Below are 27620 nucleotides of genomic sequence, written 5' to 3' on the forward strand. Positions count from 1 at the left end.
TCAAAAGAACTGACCCCTTTACCATAGAGAAGGGACAAACCTGGACCAGAGGCTAACAAGTGACGTTCAAGAGGGACCCATTGAGGTATATCTTTAGATTTAGGTAGAAAAAAGACAAGTTGCGAAAGATGAAGAGCAAGTGAGTAATGTTCGATAGAAGGGAGACCCAAACCCCCTTGTAACTGATGAGATTTTAATTTTGCAAAGGCAAGACGCGGTTTAGCCGTGCCCCAGACAAAAAGTTTAATTTTGGAGTCAATGGATCTCAAAGTAGTTAAGGGGATGTGAAAAGGAAGCATACCCAAGACATAAAGGAAACGAGGAAGAGTAACCATCTTGACCGCCTGTACTCGCCCCCACAAGGACAAACCGAGAGCCTTCCATTTATCAAAGTCTCTTTGCATTTGCGCGATTAAAGGAGTCAAATTGTCCGTGACTATATTATCCAACCCTCTATTTATTAAGATTCCTAAGTACTTAAGCCGGGATGATTGCCAATGAAAAGGAAAACCAGAAATCACATCCTTTGTTGTACTAATAGTCATGGGTAATGCTTCACTCTTATCCCAATTTATCTTGTAGCCAGAAAAGGAAGAGAAATCATTAATGATGCGGAGGAGAGCAGGAAGGGAGCGGGGGAGATCAGTAAGTGTAAGGAGAACATCATCCGCATATAAATAAATTTTTGAGTGACCAATTGGAAGGGGAACACCTATTACCTCAGTAGATTGTCGTATCGCCGCAGCTAAAGGTTCCATTGCGAGAAGAAAAAGAAGAGGGGAAAGTGGACAACCTTGACGAGTACCTCGTCTGATTTGGAAAGGGGTGGATAGGAAACCGCCGCAATTTACCTGAGCCGATGGATCATCGTAAAGCAGTCGCGCTTTATCTATAAACTGATCACCTAACCCAAACCTTTGCATGACAGAAAAAAGGTATTCCCACTCGATACGATCAAATGCTTTTTCAGCATCTAGAGAAAGGAGTAACGCATTGTCAGTGAGATGTTTAGCTGACCATAAAGTATGAGATAGGGTGCGTAAATGGTGACGAGATGACCTACCCGGAACAAAACCTACCTGCGAATTATGGATTAAAGAAGGTAGAACTTTACGAAGGCGTGAAGCAAGAATGCTAGCAAGTATCTTAACATCAGAATTTAAAAGAGATATGGGCCTATAACTACTGCACAACAAAGGATCTTTGCCAGGTTTCGGTAAGACAGCTATAACGGCCTTGTTGGAAATAGGACCAAGAGAAGACTCCTCCAGTGCCTCCCCAAATGCAGCATGTAAAGTATCGATCATACTCTGACCGGTCCATTTGAAGAATTCAGGAGGGAAACCATCATCCCCCGGAGCTTTATGATATGGCAATGCAGTTATCGCTGAAGATATTTCATCCTTCGTAATAACACCCTCCAGTAGAGCTCTACCCTCCTCGGAGAGTTTTGGAAGATGGACTGCAGCTAAAAAATTGGACATCGCAAGTGTGTCTATATGAGTGCTTGGAGAGTAAAGAGATCTGTAGAATGAAGCGAATTCTTCAACAATCTCTTGTGGTCGAGTAAGCACGTCACCATTACTTGATTTAATAGCTGGGATTGCCATATTGGCCTCCCTCTGTCTCAATTGCGCAGCTAATAGCCGACCAGCCTTTTCACCCTGCTCATAATGACGTCCTTTCATTCTTTGTAAAGCGTACTCAGCTTTAGAAGTAAAGAGACTATTAAGAGACATTCGTGCTTTCTCCAGTGATTTCCGAACCTGAAGGGTTGGTTTTAAGATATATGATTGAGAAAGTTGGCGAATGTCCTCTTCCAAAACAGTCTGTTTATCTGCATTTTCTTTATTGCGAAAAGCAGCGTCCCGCATGAGTTGACCCCTAATCGTTGCCTTGGCCGCTGCCCAAACCATTCTCTTAGAAGAGACTGATGTATCATTGAGAAGAAGATAATCTTGGATTTGTGATTGCAAAAGGAGTTTACCTGCTGGTGCTCTGTACCTAGCTATATTCAAGCGCCATGGTTTACGTCCTGGTTTGGAAAGACCCAAGTCAAGAGACAAGAGAACAGGGGAATGGTCAGAGATGGCTGCTTCCAGGATCTGGGACTGTGTAACCAATTGGACTGCCCGTTGTGAAAGAAGAAAGTAATCAAGACGTGAGAATGTACCATGCGAAGGGGAGAAAAACGTGTATTCTTTGTCCTGAGGATGACTCAATCTCCAATGATCAACTAAACCAATATCAGCAAGAATGTCCCGGAAAATGGCTCTATCTGGAGCATTAACAGTGTCAAAACAACCCGTTCTGTCCAGAGTCGGATCTGGTGTCAGATTCCAGTCTCCTCCAATGAGAAACTGGGAGGCATCAATTTCCGTGAAAAGGCGGTTCAGACGGAGAAAAAACTGTTTTTTGGAGCCTAATGGAGCATAAATGGAACCAAGACAGATGAAAGAGTTCCCAATCTTCAACTTAGCAAATACATACCGACCTTCCGGATCAGACCATGTTTTGAGAATTGTGAAGGGAAGTGACTTTCGGAGAAGTATGGCAACCCCACACTTACGAACAGGGTTAGGGTTGGTGGGATCATGCTTGGAGACACTACTATGAATCACCGTACCGACCCAATCTCTGCTGAGTTTACTAGATTCAATGTCATCTAAGTGTGTTTCCTGCAATAGAGCAACGTCCACATGTTTAGATCGTAAATATGTGAGTACTTTTTTACGCTTAATATAATGGGTGAGACCATTAACATTCCAGGAAATCAATGACAACGAATTAGGAGAGGACATGGTAGGGGAGGTCAAAAGGTAAATAGAAAGGAAAGGAAGCAATTGAACAAAAATTAGAGAAGAAAGATGTTGCACTGGGAAACAATAGGCAAAGTGAGTTGAGGAAAAGGAAAAGAAGAAAAGAAAGGAAAAGAAGAAGGAAAGAAAATAGAGAAGTAGTTTAGAAAAGCAAAGTAAGTATCTAAGATAGACAAATCAGGTAGAAACGAACAAAAGAAAAAGAATAAAATAGAAAAAGAGAAGAGAACCTAGACTGTTATCTACGGGTCTGGGAGCACTGAAAGCAGCGCCAAGGGGTAATCGGACCCCCTCCGAGGAAAGAAGACTGGGGATCTAGAGAGCAAAGGAGAATATGGAAAATACGAGACAAAATAGAGCAAGGCAACATTATCAAAAATCGTGTGAAAACATTAAGTATCATCATAAAGCAAAACCAATGAATAAAGAGAATGATTAAATGCATGTTATAAATATCATTCAATAAATAATAACTCGAGAAGGCAAGAAAAGAAGACTAAAGGAAGTGGAGTAAATGAAAGAGTCCCCATAGCAAACAGTAAAAAAGAAAAAAGAAATAAGATATATGAAGGAAACATGAGAAATAATGTATGAAACAGAATAAAGTAAAGAATGCCATAGGAAGAGAGAGAGAAAGAAGTAGTAGACAAAAGGAGAAAAGCACTCATGGGGAGACAAGAGAGCATGACTAGAGACAATATATATATAAGTGAGTAGAACAATATAATAAAAGTGTATTATGTCAAAACCCAAAGTATCTGATAAAGCAGATGAACAGTGTAAATCTAAACACAATAACCAGAACATGGAAAAGGGGCATGAATGGGGAGTAAGTCCTATATGTAATAAGTAATGCATATGCAGTATATAATGAGCGATACCTACAATGCCTAAATACTCCAATTTGTTGAAAACTCACAGTATAACAATAAAACATATAGCACAAAATAAAACAATGCGCATAGTGTATAATACTATAGATCCACATGTGAAGAAGTAAACAATTAAAACATCGGATACTAGAAATTATCCTAAACTAAAAAATAGCAACAATACAATAAAGAAACAAAGAATATCTTATACAACCGGAGTAATTAATATATGAAACGAATAGCAAGAAGCGTAATAAAAACCTAGACGAGAATAATATGACAAGAAAAAATAAAAATAAAAAGGAACATACTAAAACTGTCCTTGAGAAGGAAGGAAAGAGATAGTAGGTATAAGAAGAAAGAAAACCCTAAGATCATACAACAGAGTAGAAACAGAAGATAAATTATCAAACACAGTTTAAACCAAGAAAACAGTAAAACAAAGGGGCATCAGAGAAAACCGGAATAATGAAGACATGAAACAATTGGTAATAAGCGTAATAACAATAACAACACCATATCTAGAAAAATGGACAGGAAGAGAGAAAGATCTCTTGTGGGATAGAGGACAGTCTTATGGTATATGATAAGCAAAATCTGAAAATAGTTAAATAACTAAATAACTACCAGCTGTCAATCACATAATAATAGTAAATATATAAGAGCAATAGAGCACAGAATACTATACTATATAGAACACTAAGAAGAATAAATCGTATTTTACCATGCCGTAAAGCCTCGGTAAGCTAAACAAGCAGTGAAAGCATCATGAACAATAAACAGTGCTATACACTTATAGATTAAGAATGAAATAATTGGTAATAAACGTAATAACAATAACAACATCATTTCTAGGAAAATGGACAGGAAAGGAGAATTATCTCTTGTGGGAAAAGGGATAGTCTTAAAGGATATGATAAGCAAAACCTGAAAATAGGTAAATAACTGCCAACTGTAAATCATATAGTAATAGTAAATATAGAAAAACAATAGAGCACAGAATAATACTTAAGACTAAGAAAAATGAATCTTATTGGTTACCATGCCATAGAACCTCGGTGAGCTAAACAAGCAGTGAAAGCATCATGAACAATAAACACTGCTATACACTTATAGAATATGAAAAATTAATAATACAATAAAATATCGAAAAAATGTCAAACTGCATCAGAAGGTGTTTTAAGAGGCGATCTGGACTTGTCTCTGTGTGGCGTATTGGTGTGAGAAGAAACAGAACGTAAAGCAGAATCCTTGCCATCTTGATAGCGAGGCAGGCGAGTGGGATCTCTGCCACGCTGCTTTGATTCAGGAGAGGAATATAATTGAGATGTTGGAAGATTCATAGATGAGGATTTGGACTGAGAAGATTGAGCAGAAGAAGGAGACTGCGTTTCCATGTCTTCGGACCTGATATCGTTCAGAAACTGCTGTAGTAATGTAGGATCATAAAAGTCTGTAGATTTTCCATTCCTAGTAACACGAAAACGTGCAGGTTCAAATAATCCATATTTGATGTCCATTTGGCGTAATTGGGGTCGCATGGAAAGAAACGCCTTCCGTCGTTCATTTGTTTCTTCAGAGAAATCTGAAACATGTAGATGGTATGACCCTGAAACAGAAAGGAGCCACGAGTGCGAGCTAGTGATAGAATTTGTCTGGTTTGCTCATGTCGAAGAAAACAAGCAATGATTGGTCTAGGTCGTGCAGAAGATCCATGACGAGGCGGGCCTAGTCTATGAGCACGCTGAAGTTCAAGAGGGGGAGTAAAAGAAATTCCAGTCAGAGTGGGAAGGGCATCACAAAGAAAGGACTTCATGTCTTGCTGCTCAATATTTTCTGGAAAACCAAAAAAACGGATGTTGTCCCTACGACTGCGATCTTCCAAATCGATGATCTTACTGTGTAGGAAAAGTATGTCCTGATCTGAGCCCTGAGCAAAATCCAGACGACCTTCAATGTCTAGTATTTTAGAGTCGATGACATCAATCCTGGAGTGAAATGCAGTAAGTTCTGCCCTGATAGATTTAGTTTCTGTAGTCAATGAAGTCATAGTAATGTCCAGACCTTCTAACCGCCGGTTGACCCCAGATAATTCGTGCAAAATGCGTTGCATGGTGTCAGATAAGGAGTTGTCACTCTGAGGCAATGCAACTTGCGATGAAGGAGGTGACACAGAGCCATTGCCCTTAGCTACCACAGGAGAGGATTGCTTTACCACTTCATTGAAAAGTGGTTGTTTGGGCCCACGGCCACCATTCCTATTGTTAGCCATGTCCGTGCACCGCTTTAACGATGGTCTGCAGTAGCGAATGGAAGAAATATTGGTATATGAAGTAATGATAAAGCCAGGAATGTATTGAATGACAATGAAGCAATGGGGTGTACACTGCAAGAAAAAAGACAAGGCAAACAGCAGACAAGTGCACCCGCAATCGTAATAGGAGGCAATGATGAAATCAAAAATGCATTAAGTAACAAGAAGACAATAAGATGTGAGCATTCAGTAGATGACCAAAATGAGCATCATACAATTATCTTCAAAATTACCTCAGAAACATAACATAGAAACACCATGAATGAGTGCAGCAATATATGAGCAGAGTAACAGTGAGAGAGTAATTGTACACATTAAAGCTCCCCGTAAACATGAGAGTGTGTCATGTGAACACGTCCTCAACCCACGAAAAGGAAAGTATGCACTAGAAATGAGATAGTTGGTTAGGTCAATTCAATCTGACACAAAAGTTACAAATAGAGAGCGGAAATAATGAAACTGAGAAGGTGAAGTCAGTCTGACCCAGATATCACTTATAACACATAGAGTGAGAGGGAGAAATGGACCAGTACTCCTGCACATGAATCTGCCAGAACAAAGATTTCCGCCCTGTCAAATGGTGGTCACTGCTCGTTTTATATGAAGGAGCTAATAATAGAAAGAATATGTCAGGCAATATTAGTTTTCCTCCTCCAGCACTGATAAAGCCGTCGGGCACATGTGCGCATTTAATTGAATAACCATGTTGCCAAAAAAAAATAAAAAACACCACTAGTGTGCCATTCAATTATATTTCCTGTCACTCCCGTAGAGGTGCCTTTCCCAATCATAAAGGAGTAATTGCAGCTTGAGAGGAAAGTAAAAAGTGAGTAGCCTGAGGAGGGCGCTGCCTATTAGTCACATCAACATGAGGAAATAGAAATGCAGTTTGCAGCGTTTATACAGCGCAATAGTAATTTTCCCTCCAGTAAGTCAAAGCCGCCGTGCACATGAGCACATTTAATTGAGTAACTATGTGGCCATGAAAAAACAAATGTGCCAAACAATTATATTTCCTTCATTGCTGTTAAGGTGCCGTTCCCAGACATAAAGGAGTAATTGCAGCTTGTGAATAGCCTGTGGTCTTGTGAATTTTAGGAGTATTTTGCTTGCAAAATGTGGAATGTTGCCTTTGTTAGCGAATCTCGTGCTATATAGGCTGTACCTGAGGTCGGACCATAGCCTGCGCTTTCTGAGTCTAATTAAGATATAGCCTTCTCTGACACGCAGCACCAACTTCAGTGCAACAAAGATAGTGTAAAACTCCAAAAGTTCTGAAGAAGTGAAAGAGTACAAATGTAGTCAGGCAAATAACTATTGCATGGAGAGACCGAATCCTCGTAATTTTACCACAGGCACTGACTTAAACAATGTGAAAGAGCAATCCAGGTGGAAAAAATGGTGTTTCAAAAAAGCAATATTTCCATTGAAATGAAGCCACGAAAGTTATCCCTTATTCATTTTAGTGAGAAGTGCACTTTTTATCAGTCACAGTAACATGAGACAGGGAAAACGTTTGCAGCGCTTACACATCGCGCTCCCACCGTCTGAGGAGGCGCGGCCTTGGTTGAAAGGAGGCGCGGTCCTGGAGTAGCGCAGGCTCCGCCTCGGCTGAGGAGAGACGCAGGCACGGAAGCGCGCGAATGTCGAGGCTTGCGTCTTGGGAGTCGGCCGCCTCACCGTCACTCCGCCACCACTTGAAGAGGAGCCTCCATGAGGAAAATAAACACACCGCCGTAATCCTTAGGACTGCCGGAGCTCTTTCATCAGCAGAGAGACGTCCCACTGGAGCAGGTGAGGCGAAGAGGCTCGTCAGGGGTCCGACCCTCGGCGGAGCTCTCTCAGCAGGCAACCATCTTCCTGCGTGGCCAGACCACGCCCCTGCTTGATCTTTTTGAACCACTAGCATATGCAAGTTTTGCAGCAATAGGCCATTGCAGTGGCTCACTCATAAAAAACCCAATCTCAGACTGCAGGGCTGTCTGATCCCAATTATTACGAACCAGTATGTGCCACAACCCCTCTTGTACCAAATCCCCAAACGTGAACTGTTCTGCAACAGAGTGCCATTTTTTACCATTTTCTCAAGTATATCCACATGGAGAACCTTTTCTATTATATACAGGAGCTGTGGAATCCACCAGCAGCTAAAATCAATACCCTTTCACTGCTTTGTTGCCAAGCAGTCATCACAATCCTTCCAATAACAAGCATTTGCAATGCAATAGGTCTCGCATTAGGAAAGTTTGAGCTATTGGTATTGTAAATGACACATTTTTTATTTATGTTTTGTTTTTGAAAATAGCTAAATTAACAGCTTTGTCATTTACAATGCCAATAGTTATAACTTTCGCAAATGTGACACCTATAGCATTTGTAATGCAATATGTGTTGTATTTATGTGACTTACATGTACTGATATTACAAATAACAATGGCTTTAAATTTTTTTTCAATAATTAAATCTTAAATAAAAGTTATTGTAATTTATAATGGCAATAGCTTAAAGTTTTGTAAATAACTTTTGTGAAGATTATGTTCAGTGTATTTTATTGTGACGAAAATCCAAGAACATACGTGAAATATTAACATCTTTTAGTTACATTTGTAATAAAGCTTGAAACGTTGAGAGAACATATTTGAAACAGGTGTTGTTGAATGGTTGCACAGATTGCTGCTGTGGTAGCTCTGATTGATGTTGTGATGGCGAACGAGTGATGCTGTAGCGTTCAGTGATACTGTGGTAGCGCATAGTGATGTTGTGGTGCCCCTGAGTGATGCTGTGGGGGTGTGGAGTGATGCTGTATGCTATGCTATGTTTTGTTTTGCTATCCTATGTTTTGTTATGCTATGCTATGTTTTACTATCCTATGCTTTGATTTGTTATGCTATGCTATGCTGTGTTTTGTTATGCTATGCTATGTTCTGTTATGCTATGCTATATTTTTCTATTCTATGCTTTGTTATGCTATGCTTTGTTATGCTATGTTTTGTTGTGTTTTATTATTTGCTATGCTTTGTTTTGCTATGCTGTTTTGTTATGCTATGCTATGTTTTGTTGTGTTTGGTATGCTGTTTTGCTATGCTATTATATGTTTTGTTTTGCTATGCTATGTTTTGTTGTGTTTTGTTAAGCTATGCTATGTTTTGTTGTGTTTTGTTATGCTATGTGTTGTTATGCTATGTGTTGTGTTTTGTTATGCTATGTTTTGTTATCTTATGCTATGTTTTGCTATCCTATGCTTTGTTTTGTTATGCTATGTTTAGTTTTGCTATCCTATGCTTTGTTTTGTTATGCTATGTTTTGTTGTGTTTTGCTATGCTATGCTTTGTTATGCTATGTTTTGTTATGCTATGCTATGTTTTATTGTGTTTTATTATGCTATGCTTTGTTTTGCTATGCTATGTTTTGTTATGCTATGTTTTGTTATGCTATGCTTTGTTATTCTGTGCTTTGTTATGCTATGCTTTGTTATGCTGTTTTGTTATGCTAAGCTTTGTTTTGTTATGCTATGTTGTGTTTTGTTATGCTATGTTTTTATGCTATGTTTTCTATGCTTTGCAATGCTATGTTTTGTTATGTATGCTGTTTTGTTGTGTTTTGTTATCCTATGCTATGTTTTGTTGTGTTTTGCTATGTTTTGTTATGCTATGCTATGTTTGATATTAAGTTATGCTATGTTTTGTTATGTTATGCTATGTTTTGTTCTGCTATGTTTTGTTGTGTTTTGTTATGCTATGTTTTGTTATACTATGCTGTTTTGTTATGCTATGTTATGTTATGCTTTGTTTTGTTATGCTATGTTTTGTTATGCCATGTTTTGTTGTGTTTTGTTATGCTATGCTTTGTTTTGTTTTGCTATGCTATGTTTTGTTATGTTATGCTGTTTTGTTGTGTTTTGCTATGCTATGTTTTGTTATGTTATGCTATGCTATGCTATGTTGTGTTTTGCTATGCTATGTTTTGTTATGTTATGCTATGTTTTGCTATGTTTTGCTATCCTATGCTTTTTTTTGTTATGCTATGCTGTGTTTTGTTATGCTAGGCTATATTTCGTTATGCTATGCTGGTGAGGGTGTGTGAGTGTGTGTGAGTGAGGGTGACTGAGGGTGAGGAGGAGTGAAGGTGAGGGGGTGTGAAGGTGAGGGTGTGAAGGTGAGGGGTGTGACGGTGAGGGGGCTGAGGGGGTGTGAGGGTGAGGGGGTGTGAGGGTGAGGGTGTGTGAGGGTGAGGGGGTGTGAGGGTGAGAGGGTGTGCGAGTGAGGGTGTGCGAGTGAGGGTGTGTGAGTGAGGGTGTGTGAGTGAGGGTGAGGGGGTGAGTCAGGGTGTGTGAGTCAGGGGGTGAGGGGGTGAGGGGGTGTGAGGGTGACAGACAGATAAAATCTATGACAGACAGATCAAAATCTCAAACTTTTCAAAAGTAGCAAGAATGCATTACAGCGAATAACCTTTTGAGAGTTAATCAGGTCTCTGATCAACCTCTAATGCAAGTTCCTTTAAATCTGGTTAAAAACCTACTCTAATCTTAGCCAACAGTTATGCACAATTCCCTGAGCATCACTGGCTTAAAGAACACACGTTCCTCGCCAACTTCACCACTAGCTGCGATGCCTCAAACCAAGCCCACTGCTTCTAGAAGACGTTCAAGAGTACCACTCTATCTGCTTATAGAGGCTCACCCACTGGCAGCGTGCCAAGTTTTACCGCCAGGTCAACCTAAGAACGATGACTGCTGTACGGAAGATGCACAAGAGGAAGGGGAGCTTACATCCTTTCCCCCTGCTCGTACTGGTTCTGAATGAGATGACTATCTTTCGGTGGAAGGGGGAAAAACCAGCACCAACTCCATCAGATACAGCCCCCTCCCCAACCCTGAGTAACATTGGCGGTTTACACAACCTCATGAAAGGGCATCACAAAGATTCGAACAGATTACTTTAAATATGGTTTCAAGAGAGCCAACCAGGAAGACAGGCAAAGCAAACACAATAATAGATCACATATGGCGAGAGGACCTAAAAACAATGACAAATCCAGCAACAGTAGCAGGGTATGCTCAAGAAATCTCAAGATGTCAGTGAAAAGTGTGAGGTGGCCATAACATCTATTCTCCCCCCCTGTAGGTCGAACAATCCATTATTATGTCATCTGCTGGGAAATAACAACAGACATACGGATCATAGATATCCTAAACCTGGGAAATGCATTGAAATTCATACAAAAACCTCTTCCTTCATTACCAGCCAAGAAACTGCATCGACATCTGCAGATGTTCCAAGCAGTAATATCTAAAATGTAAAGAAATGAGCCATAAAATCAGTCCCTGATTTGCAGTGAAATACAGAATTATTTTCTTGCTTCTTTTTAATAAAGAAAAATTCAGGAGAAAGGAGTGCAATCTTAAATCTAGGTCTTTTAAACATATATCTAAAGAAGTAAACAATTTGCATGATTACACTACAAGATATTCTCCAGCTGTTACAGGAAGGATATTTTACGTCTACCCTAGACTTACAAGTTGCATACTTCCATATCCCTATCCATGCCAAGCACAGAAAGTATCTCAGGATCAAAGTGGCAGCCTGCGAATATCAGCTCAACGTACTCCCATTCAGCCTCATATCGTCTCCAACAATCGTCACAAAGCGTATGGCTCCACTCACAGCACACCTGAGGAAAAGGGGACATCAAGAGTGTCCCTGCCTCAACAATTGATTACTTGAGCGAAAATCATTCAAGGTGGCAATGAACTATATGTAGTGGATTCTGTGTAGGGTTTTGTAGTGTACAAGAAAAAGTGGCGCCTGTTCTGGTAGCGGTAAGTGTAAAACAAAATGCAAGATAAGAACGGTGCAACACGGTCAGAGGAGACCCAATAAACCTCAGTAGGGGTCAGCAGGGGCCCAACCAATTAAATGCAAACACAAGTCCTGTGCACACGTTATAAATACGGTTGACATGTATATAAAGTTTCTTTAAGGTGTATTAGGCCTTCCTGTTCTGGAAGGTTGACATCAAGACAAAAAACAACAACCAGCCAACTGGTTGTTGTTTTTTGTCTTGATGTCAACCTTCCAGAACAGGAAAGCCTAATACACCCTAAATAAACTTTATATACGTGTCAACCGTGTCTCATTACCACTGTTTTGTGCTTCTCACTCTGTATATAAAGAAAACCTTTATGATTAACTATTTATAACGTGTGCACAGGACTTGTGTTTGCAATGAACTATATGTAGTCCACTCTGCAGCTTTTCCATGCCTTAGCTTTTATACTCACCAAGTTCAAATCAATATTAGTGACCCGCCACAAAATGAAATTCCTAAGAGCAATCTTGGATATAGATGCGGACAACGCCTTCCGATCCAAACAGAGAATAGCATGGGTAACCGAGCTAACAAAAAATTGCAGAAAGAACACAATAATCACCATGAGATCATGAAAATCTCTTTTAGCAATGATGTTGCCTTGTATTCATTTAATTCCAAACTGCCATCTGTATATGTGTCCATTCTAGGAAGTGTCAGATAAACAATGATTACAAACTCAGGGGTCATTGATTAATTAATGAAACTGACACCAGGGATAAAACATGCTCTGCCATGGTGTTTTCAACAAAAAAACTCCACAGTTAGATGAACTTTTTTTCAACAAAGGTTGAACTTTCTCATCAAAACAGGTACATCTCTGGCCAAATTCTGGCATTGAGCGGTTTATGGTGAGTGGATGAATTCACCCTCATATCAATGTTCTAGAGATGAGAACCATTGCCCTGGGTCAGCAGCCGCTCCGAAAAAGGAAGTTCCTTAATGATTCACACCAAAAATACACCATTAATACATTACATGAACAAACAAGGGGAAGCTCGATCTCTTCCCCTATCAGAAGAAGCACAAAGGATACCGGATTGGCCAACAAAGGCCACATACATTTAAAAGTCGAACAAATTCCGGGAGTAAACAACGCATGGGCGGACACCCTAAGCAGGCCATACAAAGAGTGCCATGAATGAGAACCAAATCATATTCAGTTGAACAAGATCTTAAAGCACTTGGAAAAATCAAACTTGAAACTGCTTGCGACAGGTCGGAACAGGAGCTGCCATTATTATGCTTGCAGACATGCTCTACCAGGAATGCAGGAGAATGTGTTTTTGTCAGCCTGGTCAGGAACATTAGCATACTCTTTTTCCCTCACCTTCCCTAATTGCAAATGTCATGGGCAAAATAAAAAAGGAACCATTGCGGCTCATATTAATACCCCTGTGGTGTCCATGACAGTATTGGTTCACAGAGAATCTTCTATGCAAAGATGCAGATATCGTGTTGCCGGGTATCGCTGGCGGTCACTGTGACAAAGTCGAGTTCACCAGAGCTTTGAGTTGATGGGCGGGCTGTGTGGCAAGATTTTGGCACAAACAGGTCCATTCGCTAAGCTAAGGTGTTTTTTTGTAAAATCTTCTTATTGGCATTCCGTTATTATGCAAGGTCCTTACATCATGATAGCAACATTACAGGTGGTCAGTACATTGATTGCAAGCCTTTCTGTTCCCGGGTTTTATTACATTAGATTTTATTACATTGGATGAGAACATGAGTTATTACACAACATTCATCTTTGTATCTGGGGGCGCCGTATTATACAGCCCGTGCGAACATATGTTATTCCCTTAAGAACTTAGTATTACTCTTGTGTGGACCTATTATACTGGTGTTGGGTAACACCGTCAATTATGCTTTATGGTTAGGGAACAGGCAATAAATAGACTCCTTATTAGTGTCTTTGGTGTGTAATCTTTTCTTGACACAAGTTCCACAAGGTCTGAAAAGACCTTTTTACCATTGTCAGACATTGTCTGCTTTAGATGGTAATCCCAGTAAATTGTGAAGTTGACTTCATGGAATAGCAACAGCTGAAGTTGAAAGAAAAGTCACTTATCTGTAAGGAAATGAGCCAAGCTCAGATAACTCCCTTCACCCTTAACATGCAATAGAAATCTGAAGAATGGTGGACTCTCAGGGTGTGGTCATCAGGCTGATAGTCTGAGTGGTTGAAGTTTGGTTATTTTCCAATGATGTGACAAGACTACTAAACAGTATTTCTTTGAGCCTTAACATTACATTAACATAGAACAGCGAGTGATATGCTACTGTGGAACTCCCCGCTCTATGACAGGGATAATTCAAGGATGTGAATCTATGAAAGATCCAGTTTTGGAGAATCCTGTCGGTTTATTTGAGGCACGCCAGACCAAACAAGCAACATAAAACTTGCAAACAGGTGCATTGCTACTCAAAGCAATAGATTTGCCAGGTACATCACATGACCTAATGAACATAGGTAGTAGAGACAAACAAATACAACCAAAACAACGGTTCTTTTGAGAACACTGGCCATTTTTTACCCCACTGTGGGGTATACAAAAATACACAGCAAGATACACAAAAAGGTTTTCAAAAACAGGCACCCGATAAGACACAACCCAATTCTAAATGATAGCTTGCTCAAACAATAAGAAAACTCAGCTTGCAGTTGAGTTTCTACCCACATCACCTCTCATTTAATTTGAAGGAGCATTCCTTTTAATTAGGTGTTTCTATATACTTGAGGTGTCCTTAACAGAGCAGGTTAAAATAGTAATGTGTAATATGGTTTGGTCATTCTCTTCTGTGATGCTATGTGGCCACAAACAAGGCACAGAGTGGATGAAATCTGTCTACTCATCTCAAGTGCTATCTGCAATGTCCATGAACATTAGCGCCATGAAACCTTTTTGGTGTACGTGCACTCTATAAATTCCCCCAACTTCAATGTCCCCGTTTCCTCTAGCTACTTGATGAAACGCCTTCTCAATATAGGAAGCTAGACACTGGCATACGGTTCCAAACAATATCAGTTGTAAATATAATAGTGGACAGAAGAACAATGAATTGCAACTTTCAATAGTTTATGCAATGAAAAGAAAGATTAATAGCACTAAAATGTGGTATAGCAGAACCACTTATGTCATCAAATCCGTCAAATCCATGTAATAACAATTGCGAATGACTAGATTTTATATGTAGATTAAAATATCTCTTTTGATATGTAATAAAAGAAGACATATTTAAATGTATAGTATTTGACTGATAATTCTATTAGAAAAGATGCATTAAATTTGCACCCCTAACCTCTTATGATATTTTGTAGATACTTATTCTTCAGATGCATCATATAAATGCCACAGGTTGGGAGTTACATCCTACAACTTCTTAGATTATAGTCCATGATGACAAAGGGAACAATGCACATTAGCACATATCTATGTGAGCAGAATTAGCTGCATTGCCGTTGCATATGAAATGAATGTACCTGGATGTCCATGTCAAGGCGGTAGTTGAGGTCTCCAAACCAGAAGAGATGGGTGAAGCGCAGCGAAATGTCAAAGGAGTTAAGCTGCTTGTCACCGAGTGATAACAACCGCAGGATATCGAGGTAATTCTGGTTCCGCCTGGAACAAAAAGAACACAAGATGGAAAAGCAAACACTTCAATAAGAGAAAAACAATTTAACACGACAGGTCACCAAAGAATTCTTTTATACAGATAGGATTGATTGTAGCATCAAGAAAAGATATTAAGGTTAAGTAAATAATGTTACTGTTCCTCCAACTCGAGAAGGACACTTTTTAAACACAGCTGGGTATGGAGTAAAAATGCATACAAATGATAGATCAGAACATGAAGCTGTTAAGAGTTTGCATACTTTACTACATGCACATCTGTATTTAGGAAGTTGTGTAAGAATGTCCTTCAAGAGTTGGATGCACACTGTGAAGTTGAGCGTTCCACTGGAGCAGCAGTGGATTATAAAGATAGGTAGAGACCGGCTCCTGTCAACTTTCCAATGTCCTAATCTACAGCCTTTGACTGTCGTTCTCCCCTCGCTTTCCAGGATACGTGGAACGCACACGGTAAGGAGCGAGGCAGAGACTATGGAAGAGTCTTCCTCTCCCTCCTTTTGTAGTTCAGAGACTCACTAGTGCCACAGAAGGAGGAAGGGGGACACTCCTGTATCTACCTTGGGACTGCCAAACCAATGAAACAGTTTGGCAAAGCCATGGGAGAATCAGGGGCTTACTTCGCCTCCTTTGAGAGCTCTTGCTGTCCACGTTTGTCAATTACTGCCCTGGCCCTGCATGCAGCTGTAGTTATTAAACATGCATAGCAGGATCTGTGAAACGAAGGCTCAGAAACTTCTGAGGCGCAGGAGTTTTTTTTTAACACCCCCAGTGTCTCGAGGAAGGTTTTGATTCAGTTAAACATTCAGCCTTCATGGTTCGCAATACTGTAATAACTTTCCAGTCCACTGTTGCAGGCTACTCTGGCTATTACAGTACTGCTCCTTTGTTATAGGCCCAAACTAAATGCCGAATGGCTGGTACAGCAAGCTACAGCAGTCTATAATAGTTGGCTTGCATTTTTGTGCCTCAGTATGAAATACCAATGCCCAACAGGAAATTGGTGACGACTAATGCTGTTATGAGGGACAGTGAGCAAATCGACCAGCACATTTCTAGTTTTAGGCCAGAAAGGCAAAGTACTAAGTGCTAACTGTTATTCATTAACCTTTCCAGTGTAAACAGACATACCAAATGCTGTAGCCTTTCAATTGTATGCCGTCAACATGAGGAGCAGCCCCTCTTGGAAATCTGTCTCTCAGAGACTTAGAATATGGTGGATTGTAATTTTCAAAGATGGCTCCAATTTTGCTTGTGAGCTGCCTGCCGAGCAAGACACTGCCTGGAAATGTTTTATGAGTGGTGCCTTCCTATGAGATGGCTAGATATTCCTACGCACTTTGAGACTAACATTGAGTATCTGCTCGATATTGGAAAAAAAAGTTCCCCTGGATGGTGGCCACTTTCTGCAGTGAAATCCTGACCTGAGCCTCCTCCCTTTTGGGGGGAGTGGCTAAGGATTCCAACAGTTAGTGCACGGACAAGTGTCTAAACTCAATAGTGTGGGTGGACTTTGAGAGATTTTATTATTTATGAAGTGCAACGGTCACCTAGGTCAGTTGACTCACCAGAGACGCACAAAGCAAGAGATTAGACAGCAGCTTAAGAGAACAAATTAATTTTCAGCGTTGTCTGAAACACAGGAGAATTTAAGGTCATGCACATATCTAGTGGTAACATTCCAGAGCCTGAGTCCAAAAGTCCCTAATGATCAACCACCATAGCATTCCATGTTGTAAAAAAGGAAGCTAGGAAGCTGAGAAGATGGAGAGACCCACCGCACTGGGATCTGGTAGGAAGATGAGGTGTACGTTTTTGGAGAGCAGATTACAACCAGTGCAATTGCTTAGAGATACAACTTGTACATATGTATGTATGTGCCATTTTTATAGGGCATGCATAAGCCAAAAGGCAGTTGAGTGCTGTACAAGGTTAAATGCAAGCATACAGTCAATTAGTGAAAGGACCAGTAGCTGGGTTCTGGGACCAGAAGTGTACTGTTACTGCACAGTGATGTAGTCTTCTGTAAAGAGGTGCATGTTTAACTCTTTCCAACACTCAAACTGCATTTGGGCAGTCTTCCAGATGGGTACGAGAATTTTGTTCAAGATTCTGGATCTATAGATGGAAAAGGCCTGCTGCTTTTTCACTTTTATATTTCTTAGTCTGTAGTGTGACAGAAGCCTGGCTGCAGGTGTGCAGAGAGCCACCAGAGGCGGTGAGCCTCTCTCCAAGATAAGCGGGGATGCTAGTCATTATAGATTTGTATTTGGTGCAGCTGGGTTTGAAGATGGTGTGGGCTAGCAAGGAGAGGCTATGGTGCCCCATCTGAATGGGGGTGACGTGGTGGCCCTGGATGAGAGATCCTGCAGCATGTAGGATGCCCATCAGATGGACCGATGTGGAGTCTGGGGGGCCTTGGAGCAGGGTGTTATCACCATCCAGATGCGAAACTATACAAGCCATGAAGTTACTTACTTTCAGTAATGCTCTTGCTGGTGGATACTCTATTTAACTGCAGATCTTTCACTCTGTGAATAGTTCCCAGATGTAAGGCTTGATCTGAAAAACTCAAACGTAGTACTCCTGCATGACACCAGTTGGTGGTGCTCTGCAGCTCTACATCGACGATGTTGCACCCCGGAAGTGACAAAAGGAGCCACATATAAACATCACCCATGTGCAATGATGTCATTTTTTTCACAGGCTTGTCCACACCCTTATTGCAGAGCCCATCAGCAAATTGGAATCTGTGTTTAGATAGAGTATCCGCCAGAAAGAGCCTTACCAAAGGTAAATAACTTGTTCTCCTGATGGATACTTCAAACTGTACATTCCTCACCTTGTGAGCAGACACCAAAGCAGGACCTCCCTAAGCGGTGAGTTTGTGAAATATATCGGATGAAAAAGTCTAGCAGGACCGAATGAGCGAAATACCGATCTCGACATACCTGACTATCAAGACCATAGTGTTTTGTGAAAGTGTGCACAAATGCCTGATTGAGCTCAAGGAAAGCACTCCACATGCTTGCGCAGAAGTAGCAGTCTTGGCCCGACTGGAATGGGTCCCTGTTATGTAGCTTAGATCTAGTCTCAACTTTAGTTTCTGGTTTTAACTTATCATTTTCTACTGGTGGTTTGCACATGTTTTTCCTATTGCAAGAATGGCCTATGTACACATTAATATCTGATAGGCATTGTCACCCTGTAATCTGCACATTTAGTTCCAGGGTCTTACAATTGAAAACATGATGCCTTGTTTTATTTTGTTCGTTGGAGACGACTTTTCCCCCCGGACAAAGTAAGACACTGTTCTGCACCTTTGGCACAGTGTGATAAGCTTGCCGTTTTATTAAACAGCATCTATGCCGTTTTATTAAACAGCATCCATGTTGAAATCGGTCAGAAGGTCATTTGCGGATGGAGTAATCAAGAAATGCTTATGTGAGTCGTGAAAGTTGCAGTTCCGCTGTCCATGACCTTCATCCAGAGAAGAAAGCTACACTCAGACGGAGATGCATTGGTTAATGCATGGAGCCAGGCTTCCTGACATACTGTACCAAGTTATGGGCTTGGAGTATTCCAATAGGCTTGGCAGATGAGTACTCCTGATATGCTCTCTTTAGTATTGAGATTAGTAACAGATGGGAGTAACCTTAGTAACATTATGAAAAATTAACATGGTTGAATTGTTTGTGTAGTCACCACTCGAATCATGCTTATAACAATATGTCTTATCTTTCTCATAATTGCAGTTCATAGACAAAGATTAGAGCTTTTCAATAAACGTTTGAAAATGTCATATTGAATATTTTCTTTGTGAAACTTTGGGCATGTAAAAGTGAGAAACGAAAGGGTTAGATCTTGGGACTCTGACAGTCCTGTTCTAGCTAACTGACAACATCAATAACTCTGTGGGTTTAAGAACTTAGATGTAAAACTGTGAGCTAGCCAAACAGACCAACATTTACTGATTATATAAGAAGACTCAGTCTCTGCATTATGAAGTTTTGTTGTTCTAAATACACAGTCCTAGATTTGTAGGAACCGTATAACACCCCTAATCCTTCAGGGGGCTGCTTCTTAGCTAGCATGCAGCACATTATAATGCAGGCACAGAGGACTATCCACCGAGAGATGGATCCTTCCTCCACTGCTTTGCCCTTCTTTGTCCCAGAGAAGCCCACAAGGATCTGGTCATCCACCTGTTGGTCTCTGCTACAATCAATGTAGAAAATGAGGGCTCTCAGGATCCAAATGATGGAGTCTCTCCTCTTTTGATGAGTAAGGCAGGGCAAAAAGGCTGGAAGGGTGACAGCCTGTCCGACATTAAAAGATGTCACTACTTTCGGCAGGGGGGCTGCTTGAGTTGTAAGCACCGGTTTGTCTGGGGAAAACGTTGTATGAGGTGGCAGGACCGGAAGTGCATGCAGGCCATGTATGTGACCAGTTGACATTATTGCCACCAAAAAGAGTTTTCAGGGTCAAAAGATTAGGTAGGCAAGTGGGCATTGGCACAAAGGGGGCGCACACCAAAAAAGGGAGAACCAAATTACAGTCCCACTATATCATCATAAAGGGCATTAGCAGCAACATATGTTGCAAACCTTAAAGGAATCTCATAACAGGTGATTTGAACAAAGAAGGCTGATGAAAGAAAGATGAAAGAGCCTATAAGTAACCTTGAACGGTGCAAGTCATTGCTGGGCCAAAGATAAAACAAACAACAAAAACAACAGAAAAATTGCCCTGTAATGGTGTGCAAGTGCCCTAACTGCCAAGAGAATATTAATAACCAAGGGAGGGAAATTAAATGAAATCAATTGCTGCCTTTCAATCTCCATACCTGGACGTGCAGGTTACATAGGGCTCGGTACAAGACCCTGCCCTGCTCTCACGGCAGAAGAACCTCCTGAAGGACAGAGGACTGATACTCATGCTCAGGAGTACCAGATACAACATTCTCCTGGCCCAACACAGATTCACTAGGCTGACTTAGGCCCGGTCATTTTCTTTTTTCTAATCTTTTTTTTAATTTTTAAAACTTATTTTTATTGAACTTTTGTCGGTACACCTTCACAATAATGCAGAGACATGGTGGTATCAGGCGCGGTGAACAGAAGGGAGCCACATATCATATACAACAGAGTATTACAGCATCTCATTTCCTAGTCCCAATTGTGATTGTATCCCTCCCGCTTTATTCTATTTAATTTCTATATTTCTCCCACGAGGACCAGATCTTTTCCCATTTTGCAGGGCACCCTCTACTTTGGTAGACCACTTTCTCCGCCTTTTGGCACCAATCTGGGTCAGTTTCCCAGTCCCTGATTTTAGGGAGACGGGTGTTTCCCCACATTCTCGCAATGTTCCTTTTAGCCACCACTGAGGCCAACATGAGCCAAATTTTAGTAAGTGTAGTCCAATTTTACGGTAAATACGAGAGACAGCTTTATCTATCATAAGGTCAAGAAATAATTTGTCTTCTAATGGGGAGTATTCGGGTAATATTTCCCTCTCTGGTATGTGACATCGTAGGGCATGTCTAAACTGTAAATAGCGAAAGCGCTCCAAGTCAACCAGTTGGTATTCTACTTGTAATTCTTCAAACCTGATATGATACTAAGATATGACTGACCAAGTCCCATTGTGCATGGATGTAGCGACCAAGGAGACAGCTGGCATTCACTGATCATAGGGAAACCCTGGCAGAAGAAAACATGTGCTTGCCAAAGGTTTCAATATGCTTGGATCTGCAGTCAGGTTGAGTCCACAGGAGGCAGGTTGACCTTACTGCTGGATTCCTGAACCACCAAGATCTCCAGTATTGGATGCTGTGTGAGAAATTCAGGGTTGCCTGGAGCTAGTCTGTGGTGACTAGCGGCCTGCCTCTTGACAAGAGAACAAGAATATGTTTTTGCCCAAGTGCCCACAAGCATATCTGTCAGGGACCTCATTAAATGGCAGAAGAGGTTTAGTAGGGGCCTGGCCAGGCTAAAGAAGCTCCATTAGAATGTTGGTTTTAACCTCAATAATGGTGAGCTGCAAGACAAGGACCTCTGCCGCCCTTCTAATCAGAACAGCAAAAATTGTGCTCTCCTCAGTGACAGGACAAGGGGGAGAGACACATTCAGTATCTGGGGTAGTGTCTAAGCAAAGCCATTCTGTAATTGCTCATACTAATTTGTCTTCATCATCGTAATTCTGACTTTGATACAAATCAGAGTCAAAAAGTTGATGTAGTGCATGTGCGTGGCTGCACAGTAAAGCGAGTGTGTTAGAATCAGAAAGCTTGCCGACAGGCTGCCAACCAGTAGGTTTGAAGTGCGGGCTCGGTCAAGGTTGAGACGGGTTAGGCTCAGAGACCACTACAGGGTACGGATCTTCCTCTAGCATCAATGTCAAAGGAACGGGTGCAGTGGACCAAAGTAGACACCAAAGAGGGTGCGGAACCCGAGGTGGTGTTGAGAGCCCCAGGTGGCAAACCCACTGGTGAAAGCCCAAATGGAGACCTCTGCGGATCTTTGGAGGCCAAAGGCATGCCAGAGGGAACGTGCCAAAACAAAATGCACAGCACGGCCTCCCTAAAGGTTAAGACTTGCAGTGACGTCGCTTTGGGACACGGAGTGTCTAGATGCATCAGGACCAGACTTGGAGGTCAAGAGCGATACAGAGTGGTACTTTGAGGTCCTTGCACCTGTGGGTGTAGGGAACCCCTAAATTATAGAATCCAGACATCATCCTAACAGGAATTGGTTTTGAGGGAGCCAAGTAGGTCGGGGAGATCTGTGAGAGGTAGAGCTTTGAAGAATGACTTTCAGGATTCTATGAAAAGTGATGGGTGTAAGAAGAGAAGCAGGGTTGATCTTGTACTTGTGCCACTTGATCTTTTGTATTGTTCAGTGAAGATGAGTCTGATGATATTGCACTTGCCTGTGGAAAGTGAGACAGATTGGCCAGGCAGGGAATTGCTGCAGTGCTTGATTGTCCTCAAAAGGGTTCTACTTCTGTTGGTGGCCTCACTGATGGTGTTGCTATAGTACTTTGCTTTGGCTGAAGTGATGAGCTGTTTGCATGATGGGTGTATTTCAGTATCATATGGTCATTGCATGTCCATTCTTCCACTTGTATCCTGTCTATGGATGGAGGGTTCATTTTCAGTGAAGTCTTTAGAGAACCAGTGTGATGAAGGTTTTAGCTTGCGCATTGATGTAAACACAGTTTTCTGAATAAAGAGATAAAGTGGCAAGCAGTTGGAGGGCATCAACCCTAATAGTTACTTGTACAAGTGAACTGAAACTGACTTGTTCTTATGTATGTGATTTCATAGAAAAACTATTTCATGGAATACCATTACTGAGAAACCATTTCACTTTAAACTGTTTAATGGAAATTTGCATGAAGCATGGCATTTACCATGTCATAGAAACCAATTCAAAAATGTTATTTTTTAAATTGGCTTTTGCATGCTAAGTCTTTAAGGTATAAATGCAATGGCTGCATTCAGAAACATTTTTGTCTGACATTTATTTCAGTGTTTTACTTCAGATTTATATCTTCTACATAGTCAAACAATTACTTTTTATGCTTTTAAGTCACTGATCCCTCACCAATCCTAAAATCAATCAACCCCATAACTCTTCACAACCCTGACCCCTAAAACCTTCTCAGCCTCCCAAACACCCATGCCAGATCTTTAAAAACTCCTCACCATCCCCAAATTCCACCCATCCCTGAAGGAACTTTCAACCCCTAAGCTCCACCCATCCCCGAACCCTGAAACCCTCTCACCATCTTTAAACTCCTCCCGTCCCTGAAACTTTAAAAAACCTTTCTACATCAAAACTTCACACATCCCTAAACCTTTAAAACTCCTTACCACCACTAAACTCCACCAATTCCTGAATGCTAAAAAGCCATTGCCACCCCTAAATCTACCTAGCAAAGAATCTTAAAAACCCCTCACCAGCCCCAAACTGCACCCATCAGAGAACCCTAAAAACCCCTTAACACCACACTCTACCGCTTCACTCCATCGATATGTGAACCCTAATAATGCCGTACCACCTATAACTCCACTCATCCGTGAACCCTACAAAACCCTCACCACCACTAAACTCGACCCATTCGTGATTGCTAAAAATCCCATTCTATACCTGAACTCCACCCACCCCTGAACCTTAAAATCTCATCACCCCTAAACATTAACCATCCATGATCCCAAAACCCTGCACTACCCACAAAACTCAACCCAATTTTAATATAATTTTGAATTTTTCCTTAAAATTATCTTTCCATTACTGTTCAACATTTGGGCGAAGATACCGGATGTAATGGCTGTGATCGGTGGCGACTGGAATGACGTTATGGATGGTACTACGTCTGGAACCCTCCGAGTCCAAATTCCGAAGAGCCCTCAAAACACACCTATTTCGCCTAGCACTGCCCTAGCTCCTCTTTCCTCAATCCCCTTTACTCATTAAGCAATCCAGCGCAGGGACACGCCGGTGAGCGTAACTAAGCGCTTTATAAAATTCCTAAATAAATAAATACTGTCGACCGTTTCAAACCGGGTGGTGGGCAGCAGGTTTCCGCTCCCACTAGATTGAATGACATGGTGAGAGGTATGGGCTGGACGGATGCGTGGCGCTACCAACACACATATGGCCGGGAATACACATTTGTCTCGGCGGTCCATAAATCCTTCTCCAGACTGGATTACATATTTGTGCCTGGTACTCGGATAGGGAGGGTAGAATCAACGGCTATACTGCCGCGCGGGCTCTCTGACCACTCCCCCGTTGCCCTTACCTACTTGTTGGATGGTAGGCGACAGCAGTTTCGGTGGCGCCTCTCGACCTGGCACCTCCAACGGGACGACTATCAGTCTTACATGCGGGAGGCCATTGCCCACTACTGGACCGACAATGAGGCGTCGGGATTAGATGACGTGACCCACTGGGAGGCTATGAAGCCCACACTTCGTGGAATAGACATTGCCTGGTGTGCGTCAGCGCGTAGGAAGCGTAGAGAGGACCTAGACAGTGCGGCGGCTCGGGTCCGTGACCTGGAGGAGCGCTGTACCGAGGCGGGAGATGAGGAGGACGTCAGGCGACTACTACAGGCCCAGCAGGACTCTGCGTCTCTGCATATGGAGGAGTCACGCCAAGTTTGGCTTGCTACACAGAGCCGGATTTACCAGTGGGGGGACAAGTCCAGCACGATGCTGTATAGGCTGTGCCAGAGTACGTTTCAGGCGCAGGAGCTTCCGGGGCTACGTGATGCGGCCGGGGCATCCATGTCGGACCCGATGGCGATTGCCGCCAGCTTTGCGAGCTACTATGAGACACTGTATGCCCCCAAGGAACTCCTCCCAGCGGAGGCCATTGATAAATTCCTTGCGGATCTCCCACCAAGAGAGATCTCGGATGATGACCGTGCTCGCCTCGAGCTTCCACTGACCGCAGAAGAGCTAGAAAAGGCTCTCGGCGAACTGAATACAGGCAAAGCCCCGGGTCCCAATGGATTCCCGTGTGAGTTCTTTCGGAAATACCACCTTCAGCTAGGGCGGCGCTATCAGAAGGCGCTAGATGCAGCTAGGGAACTGGGTCGCCTACCAGGGGACTGGCGCCATGCAGAGATAGTGGTCTTCTGCAAACCAGGGAGGCCGCCAGACCGTCCTGAATCATATCGTCCTATTTCGCTGCTGAATATAGAGGCGAAGATACTGGCTAAGGCCCTTGCTAATCGTCTTCTCCCATTGATTGCAGACCTGGTCCACCCGGACCAGGTGGGCTTTATGCCGCACCGAGCCACGCGACACAACATCAGGCGGGCCCAGGTGATATTAGAAATGATGCGTGCCACCGGAACCCCAGCGGCGCTATTGTTGGCAGATATAGACAGGGCATTTGATTCGTTGAGCTGGGTGTACCTGCACGCACTCCTCCCTCGCTTAAACCTGGGCCCTTCCTTCCTCTCCTACATACAGCTACTTTACACTGATTTAACAGCATCAGTGAGGGTGGCGGGCGCGGTTTCTAGCGCCTTTCCTGTCGGTCGTGGCACCCGGCAGGGGTGCCCCCTATCGCCGTACCTGTTCGCCCTCGCCATGGAACCGCTAGCGGCATGGGTGCGCATTGATGCACAGCTGCACGGCTTTGAATGGGCAGCTGGGCCGTCAGATAGGATCGCGCTTTACGCGGACGATGTGCTCTTTTTTCTTACAAATCTCAACAGGTCAGGACCGAGGGTACTAGACATCATGCGCATCTTCGGGGAGGTATCGGGGCTCCAACTTAATGTGCGAAAATCCACCTTGTGGACCGTTGGAGGTGGTGGGGAACTGGGAGACTAGGCCACGGCCCTGCAGATGGCTACCGGGGGTATTAAATACCTTGGAGTCTTCCTGGCGGATATACCGGGAGTTTCCTGGGAGCGCAATGTAGTTCCGGTATGGGACCGAGTTAAGTCGGACATGAAAACATGGTCCCGTTTGCCCCTCAATCTTTATGGCCGCTCGGCCATTTTCAAGATGGTGGCCCTCCCTCGCCTACTCTATCAGCTGCAGAACCATCCATACCCTGTCTCGCCACAGTGGTTCCGCCAGGTGAATTCGGCACTGGGATGCTTCCTCTGGGCCGGGGGCACCGCACGGGTGGCGCTTCGCACCTGTTTCCTCTCTACTTACTGTGGCGGTCTGGCATCGTAGGATATCCAGTCCTACTACCAAGCTTCCCACTTGCTGGTGCTAAATGAGTGGTGGTACGGGGATCGGGATGACCCGGCGTACGCCCTAGAGAGACATCTGATGGCCCCGGATACTATCCATACGCTCCTATACTCCATGGGGAAGAGAAAGAGGCTCCCAGAGGTTACTCAGACAATTTTCAAGATCTGGCGTGGAGCGCTCCGTCGTATGGGGTGGTGGAACAGGTTAACGGGGGAGACCCCGCTGTGGCGGAATGGGCGACTGCCGGCTTTGGCGGCCTTACAGGGATTCAGTGGATGGGACGCGATAGGGATTTCGGCGCTGGGCGATGTTATGCGAGGCACGACTCTTAAGTCGTTTCAAGATCTGAAGGACGAATATAACATGCCCCACACCCAATTTTTCAAGTACTTGAAGTTTAGACATGCCATCTCCCCTGCCCTAGAGGGTCTAGACTCCCTCCCAGAATTCAGCCCGCTGGAAGCCAAGTTATTCATGGGTGACTTAGAGGAGAAGAAAATATCCCGCATCTACCAATCACTGGTTACTCACTGTTCCCCTTTCTCTAGACAAGCTTCGGCGCGCCTGGGAGAGAGACATAGGAAATGTTGATGAGGAGGGCTGGAGGGAGGCCCTTGCCGCCCCGAGGGAGGCAGCCGTTGCTGTGCGCTTGCGCTTCATCCAATTTAAATACTTGCATAGAGCCTATTTTACGAGGGAGAGGCTGTGGCGGGCCGGACTGATTGCGTCCCCTGATTGTCTGAGGTGCGGCCGAGAGGTTGGCACGTTCCTGCACACTGTGTGGTCCTGTGGGGTGCTGGAGAGATTTTGGATGCAAGTGTGGGACTGCCTGGACGAGGTCCTAGGTTGGGAACTTCCGCGTACATCACAACTGGGCCTCCTCCATATCATGGAACAGGTGGGTGGGAACATATACAAGAGGCATTTGCTGCTCTTAGGTCTCACTGTTGCCAAACGGGATGTGGTCCGAGCCTGGAAGAACCCCAGGGCCCCCCGATAGAAATGTGGAAACGAGGACTGGATTATTGCATGGGACTGGAGCGTCCAGTGTATGAGGCCCGTGGCTGCCCCCGAAAACATTATAAAATATGGAAAAGATGGGCGGAGTACAGAGGACTGTTGCTTGAGCCGCCGGTACAGCGGGATGCTGATGATCTCCTTGTGTTATGATACCTGGGACAGGGGCGTAGTGCACTGTAAATTCTAAAAGACTCTTTGCTATGTGGACCTGAGTTGACGTCGTGCATGGGGTTAGGGTGGGCACGGGGTGGGGGGGGTAGTTCTTCTAGGGAGGGGGGATGGGTTCCTTTATTTTTGCTATACTGATAATTCTGATTGCTGTATTGATTGCATCTTCTTGCATTATACCTTTTCTTCTCACAG

The 27620-nt window shown here is 43.0% G+C and overlaps 1 protein-coding gene and 1 long non-coding RNA gene across 4 annotated transcripts in view; one reads left to right on the plus strand and one right to left on the minus strand.

The window, feature by feature from the left end:
- INPPL1 (inositol polyphosphate phosphatase like 1) overlaps positions 1–27620 on the minus strand; it is a 755507-nt gene that overhangs the window by 196587 nt on the left and 531300 nt on the right. For all 3 annotated transcript variants that reach the window (XM_078658619.1, XM_078658620.1, XM_078658621.1), the window contains one exon: positions 15358–15496. In XM_078658619.1, the coding sequence (XP_078514745.1) occupies positions 15358–15496 (139 nt within the window). The remainder of the gene's footprint in view (positions 1–15357; positions 15497–27620) is intronic.
- The window catches only part of LOC144773538 (uncharacterized), a 116366-nt gene continuing 96410 nt past the window's right edge, over positions 7665–27620 (plus strand). The window contains exon 1 of the long non-coding RNA XR_013600000.1: positions 7665–7799. This is a non-coding gene — a long non-coding RNA (uncharacterized LOC144773538). The remainder of the gene's footprint in view (positions 7800–27620) is intronic.

Source organism: Lissotriton helveticus, chromosome 8, assembly GCF_964261635.1.
Source record: "Lissotriton helveticus chromosome 8, aLisHel1.1, whole genome shotgun sequence".
Taxonomy (NCBI): domain Eukaryota; kingdom Metazoa; phylum Chordata; class Amphibia; order Caudata; family Salamandridae; genus Lissotriton; species Lissotriton helveticus.